We start from the raw sequence: 6,000 nt of genomic DNA on the forward strand, positions 1-6,000 counted from the left end.
TACGGACATTGCAATTCATTGCGCTGGCCACATCTGCAGTCCTCATGCCTCCTTGCAGCATGCCTAAGGCACGTTCACGCAGATGAGCTGGGACCCTGGGCATCTTTCTTTTGGTGTTTTTCAGAGTCAGTAGAAAGGCCTATTTATTGTCCTAAGTTTTCATAACTGTGACCTTAATTGCCTACTGTCTATAAGCTGTTAGTGTCTTAATGACCGTTCCACAGGTGCATGTTCATCAATTGTTTATGGTTCATTGAACAAGCATGGGAAACAGTGTTTAAACCCTTTACAATGAAGATCTGTGAAGTTATTTGGATTTTTACGAATTATCTTTGAAAGACAGGGTCCTGAAAAAGGGACGTTTCTTTTTTTGCTGAGTTTAGATATAAAATAATACTCACTCGGAGACGTAGAACACTCACGACAACAGGTTAGGATTTTCGACCATGTTATTGATCACTGTAGGCGCACCCTAGCTCAAAATGGGAATATCTCGACCGGTCTCCCAAAGCCAACTTAACTGTAAAAAAGCAAAAGCCAACTCTCCAGTCTTTGATTCCCTCCTTCTCCTCCTCCTTTAGGTTCCTTTGCCAGTGGAGAAGATCAACTCCACTGAACACCCAGTGAAGGTGGGCCTGTCTGACGCATTCATGGCCCTCCTCCCCTCTCCACAGTCCTCAGGTCAGTCACAACAAGATTACACTCACTCCTGACATCCAATATCCTTCCCTCTCTACTGTACCCAGACAGGTTTTAGATCAGCATCATGTTATTTGTGTGAATGTCACAAGGTCAAGAATACTCGCCCTACTTCTACTTGATTTCCTTCCTATAGATGCAAGACGGCGGACCATCTATGAGTACCATAGAGTAGAGATTGACACCACTAAGATCATCAATCACTCTGCCTTTGAGTTCACTCCACTGCCCAGTGAGTATGCATTGTTCTCATAGACCCCTACTCAGCCAAACTTGTGACATCATGATGGCAGTTTCACGCTTTCCCCCTACTGAAAACAAGCCTGTAAAAGTTGTAATGGATCATTTGTCTGATTTTCCCAGCATGTCTCCAACACACCACCTGTGAACTCTGTCTCATATCCAACCAGACAAACGGCTGTGGTTGGTGCAACACACTGCAAAGGTGAGGTGTGTGTGATTGTTGTGTGTGTGTGCTTGCGAGTGTGCGTGATTGTGCGTGTGTATGTATACATGTGAGTGTTTGACTTAATGTCATGTATGAAGGACTAACGTGAGACGTAAAGATTGTTTATTAGCGTTGTATTGTGTATTATATTGCATAATTGTCCTCTCTCTCGGTCCTCTCCACATGTGTTTCAGATGCTCTGATGGAATTGATCGTCACAGACAGGAGTGGCTCGACTACAACTGTCCAGAAGAGGTGAGATGGCATTAGATCGTAGTGCCGAAAAAGCAGAAGATGACGTTGCAACAAATTACATCTAACAACCGTTACTCGCCCACTCCCGCCAATATTATTTTGTAACTTTCTTTCAGGCAAAAGAAGGCACCTGTGAGGACTACACCCAGGGAGGTCCTGAGGGCTCCATGGGGCCCTTCAACCAATCGACCCCAGAGCCCACGCCCTCCTCTGCAGTGCTCTCAGATATCCCCGTCACAGAGGGTGAGTCGGGGGCCGGAAGCACCACCCCTCTGCTGGGTCTGAGTTATAGTGGTGCCCAGGGTTGCTGGCCACTCACATACCAAATCAGCACACCCCCATTATCTTATTAAAGATAGTATGGTCCAGCCCAGATAAATGACCCAGTCCAATGTCAACGTAGGAAATCAATGTTGCCAGGTTGAGACATTTAACAATTTCCAGATTGAAATGTTTTTCTCCATATGTTTATAATTATAAGGAGACATTTCAAGTTCTGCTATGTAGCAGCAACCCAAATCCACCCTCAAATTATGGATAAATATAGTTAGATGCTAATCCATGCTTTCTGTGCTTGCTTTCTTTTGTCCAAGTTCTGTCTGTCTGTTTGTTTGTCTGTCTGTCTGTGTCCGTCTGTCTCTTCCCATCTTATGTGTCTGTACAACAATACTCTCTTTTTATCCACAGATGATACCAAACTTCTCATTCGTTACAATGGTGGTGGTGAGTTGGCTTGTAATTGGTTGGCTATGTGGGTGTTTTGCATTAGTCAGTGAGGCTGCCTGGTTGTGAGTAATGTTATCCTTAACCGGAGCCACTGACCTTAGACTTGACTGAGCCACTGAGAGGATAAACTCAGTTAAACATTTAGAAAAAAATATCCTGAATGCAACTATGAATAAAATATACCTTTTGGTGCGCTACCTATTGAAAGACAATATCCTGGCTGTTCCAAGCCTTTATTATCACCAACATTTCCAGGCACATTGGAATGCTGCTAGAGTCTTGAGTTCATAGTGTTGTACTGTAAGTCTTGTGTTGTTCTGTCTTTGTGATGTGCTTTTGTCCTATAACCGTCGCTAATGCGCAAGTGAAGCTGGCCAACTGTCTATACTATATGTATCCTGTTTTGGGCACTATGCCTTCTCCTTTAGCCATTTTACCAAGCGTAGCAGGGTAGACTAGGGCTAATTTAATTTGACATTAGCAATTCTTATTCACAATCATTCCAATGATTAGAATAATTAGCGTTACCTCGCTTTTCTTTTCTCTCAGACTTGCAAACAGGTCCTCCACACCAGGAACGGACAGAGCACACTGCGATTATTGCAGGTGTGGTGGCAGCCCTCATTCTGCTGGTAGCCCTAACCCTATTGGCTGTCTACTATATCAACACACACCCCACTGTTGCTCCTCCATTCTACCTCATGCAGGTGAGACTGAGAGCAGGCCCTTACAGAATTAAATAAATTCCACTTGGATGCTCTGTTCTTATATAGAAATGTCTAGCACAGGGATGCATGACTCAATTTAAGCTATGATCAACAGCATGAAAATATAAATTACATGCCACGGAGAAACGATAGGTAGCAGGACTTCGGCCCTTGAGGGCCAGATGTGCTGGGTCGTGTTCAGTAAGGCACACTGTTGCCTACCATTTTGCACTGAATCAAAAATCTGTGTTTGTATTGGACACATTCAGTTAGTACCTCCCCGTTTCACTCTGTTTCAAAATGGTTGTTCCCTACTGAACACAACCCTGGTCTAGGGCTGTACTGTACTCCTGGATTTGACTAATCCTGGTTGGTTAAAATGTCTGTTGTTCACAGCGACACACCAATAACTACTGGCCATCTATGAAGTTCCGCAACCAGAGCTGCCACTCCACCTATGCTGAGGTGGAGCTGGGGGGTCACGATAAGGAGGGTTTCATTGAGGCCGAACAGTGCTGCTAAGTAGGCTGGACTTCCGTGGCAAAGTCGGACAAGGGAGTGGGTGCCATTTTGGGGATTAAAAAAGGAACTGCTTGTAGAGAACAGTACTTTGTCCGTTTTTTCTGTGTCTCTCGCTCATCGCCTGTCCAACATGCAGCAGCTTTCTATGGCCCTGTTCGAATACTCTGATAATACATCCTTCCTCCTTCCTTGAGGTAAGCACAGATCTAACATTATTTGATAGGTGAGCAAGAAGTCCACTACATTGATTTCACCAATCATGTCATATCAGATCAGCGATAACTTCAAGGAAGAGAGGAAGGAGGACCTACAGTGCCTTCGGAAAGTATTCAGACCCCTTGAGTTTTTCCACATTTTGTTATGTTACAGCCTTATTCTAAAATGCTTAAAATTGTTTTTATCCCTCATCAATCTACACAAAATACCCCATAATGACAAAGCAAAAACAGTTTTTCTTTACATTTTTGCTAATTTATAAAAAAGAATAAACTGAAATATCACATTTACATAAGTACTCAGATTACAGCCTTGGGAGTCTTCTTGGGTATGTCGCTACAAGCTTGGCACACCTGTATTTGGGGAGTTTCTCCCATTGTTCTCTGCAGATCCTCTCAAGCTCTGTCAGGTTGGATGGGGAACGTCGTTGCACAGCTATTTTCAGGTTTCTCCAGAGATGTTCGATCGGGTTCAAGTCCGGGCTCTGGCTGGGCCACTCAAGGACATTCAGAGACACTCCTGCATTGTCTTGGCTGTGTGCTTAGGGTTGTTGTCCTGTTGGAAGGTGAACTGTTGCCCCAGTCTGAGGTCCTGAGTGCTATGGAGCAGGTTTTCATCAAAGATCTCTCTGTACTTTGCTCCGTACATCTTTCCCTCGATTCTGACTAGTCTCCCAGTCCCTGCCACTGAAAACCATCCCCACAGCATGATGCTGCCACCACCATGCTTCACCGTAGGGATGGTGCCAGGTTTACTCCAGACGTGACGCTTGCCATTCAGGCCAAAGAGTTCAATCTTGGTTTCATGAGATTCTTTAGGTGCCTTTTGGCAAACTCCAAGCAGGCTGTCATGTGCCTTTTACTGAGGAGTGGCTTCCATCTGGCCACTCTACCATAAAGGCCAGATCGGTGGAGTGCTGCAGATATGGTTGTCCTTCTGGAAGGTTCTCCCATCTCCACAGAGGAACTCTGGAGCTCTGTCAGTGACCATCGGGTTCTTGTTCACCTCCCTGACCAAGGATCTTCTCCCCCGGTTGCTCAGTTTGGCCGGGCGGCCAGCTCTAGGAAGAGTCTTGGTGGTTCCAAACTTCTTCCATTTAAGAATGATGGAGGCCACTGTGTTCTTGGGGACCTTCAATGCTCTAGAAATGTTTTTCTACCCTTCCTCAGATATGTGCCTCGACACAATCCTGTCTCGGAGCTCTACGGACATTTCCTTTGCCTCATGGCTTGGTTTTTGCTCTGGCATGCACTGTCAACTGTGGGACATTATATACAGTTGAAGTCGGAAGTTTACATACACTTAAGTTGGAGTCATTAAAACACGTTTTTCAACCACTCCACACATTTCTTGTAAACACTATAGTTTTGGCAAGTCGGTTAGGACAACTACTTTGTGCATGACACAAGTAATTTTTCCAACAATTGTTTACAGACAGATTATTTCACTTATAATTCACTGTATCACAATTCCAGTGGGTCAGAAGTTTACATACATTAAGTTGACTGTGCCTTTAAACAGCTTGGAAAATTCCAGAAAATGATGTCATGGCTTTAGAAGCTTCTGATAGGCTAATTGACACAGTTTGAGTCAATTGGTGGATCTATTTCAAGGCCTACCTTCAAACGTAGTGTCTCTTTGCTTGACATCATGGGAAAATCAAAATAAATCAGCCAAGACCTCAGAAAAACAATTGTAGACCTCCACAAGTCCGGTTCATCTTTGGGAGCAATTTCCAAACGCCTGAAGGTAACCCGTTCATCTGTACAAACAATAGTACGCAAGTATAAACACCATGGGACCATGCAGCCATCATACCGCTCAGGAAGGAGACGCGTTCTGTCTCCTAGAGATGATCGTACTTTCGTGTGAAAATGCAAATCAATCCCAGAACAACAGCAAATGACCTTGTGAAGATGCTGGAGGAAACAGGTACAAAAGTATCTATTTCCACAGTAAAACGAGTCCTATATCGACTTAACCTGAAAGGCCGCTCAGCAAGGAAGAAGCCACTGCTCCAAAACTGCCATAAAAAAGCCAGACTACGGTTTGCAACTGCACATGGGGACAAAGATCGTACTTTTTGGAGAAATGTCCTCTGGTCTGATTAAACAAAAATAGAACTGTTTGGCCATAATGACCATCGTTATGTTTGGAGGAAAAAGGGGGTGGCTTGCAAGCCAAAGAACACCATCCCAACCGTGAAGCACGGGGGTGACAGCATCATGCTGTGGGGGTGCTTTGCTGCAGGAGGGACTGGTGCACTTCACAAAATAAATGGCATCATGAGAAAGGAAAATTATATGGATATATTGAAGCAACATCTCAAGACATCAGTCAGGAAGTTAAAGCTAGGTCGCAAATGGGTCTTTTTAATATAATATAAATAATATGCCATTTAGCAGACGCTTTTATCCAAAGCGACTT

At 44.2% G+C, this 6,000-nt stretch overlaps 1 protein-coding gene across 2 annotated transcripts in view; it reads left to right on the plus strand.

Annotated features, from left to right (window-relative positions):
- The window catches only part of plxdc1 (plexin domain containing 1), a 126,986-nt gene extending 123,304 nt beyond the window's left edge, over nucleotides 1-3,682 (plus strand). For both annotated transcript variants that reach the window (XM_041875602.1, XM_041875616.1), the window contains exons 7-13: nucleotides 582-681; nucleotides 836-931; nucleotides 1,063-1,144; nucleotides 1,342-1,402; nucleotides 1,519-1,645; nucleotides 2,678-2,835; nucleotides 3,232-3,682. In XM_041875602.1, the coding sequence (XP_041731536.1) occupies nucleotides 582-681; nucleotides 836-931; nucleotides 1,063-1,144; nucleotides 1,342-1,402; nucleotides 1,519-1,645; nucleotides 2,678-2,835; nucleotides 3,232-3,357 (750 nt within the window). In that variant the 3' untranslated portion in view covers nucleotides 3,358-3,682. The remainder of the gene's footprint in view (nucleotides 1-581; nucleotides 682-835; nucleotides 932-1,062; nucleotides 1,145-1,341; nucleotides 1,403-1,518; nucleotides 1,646-2,677; nucleotides 2,836-3,231) is intronic.
- Nucleotides 3,683-6,000: the final 2,318 nt, after the last annotated feature.

The sequence above is a fragment of the Coregonus clupeaformis genome, chromosome 1 (genome assembly GCF_020615455.1).
Source record: "Coregonus clupeaformis isolate EN_2021a chromosome 1, ASM2061545v1, whole genome shotgun sequence".
Lineage (NCBI taxonomy): Eukaryota > Metazoa > Chordata > Actinopteri > Salmoniformes > Salmonidae > Coregonus > Coregonus clupeaformis.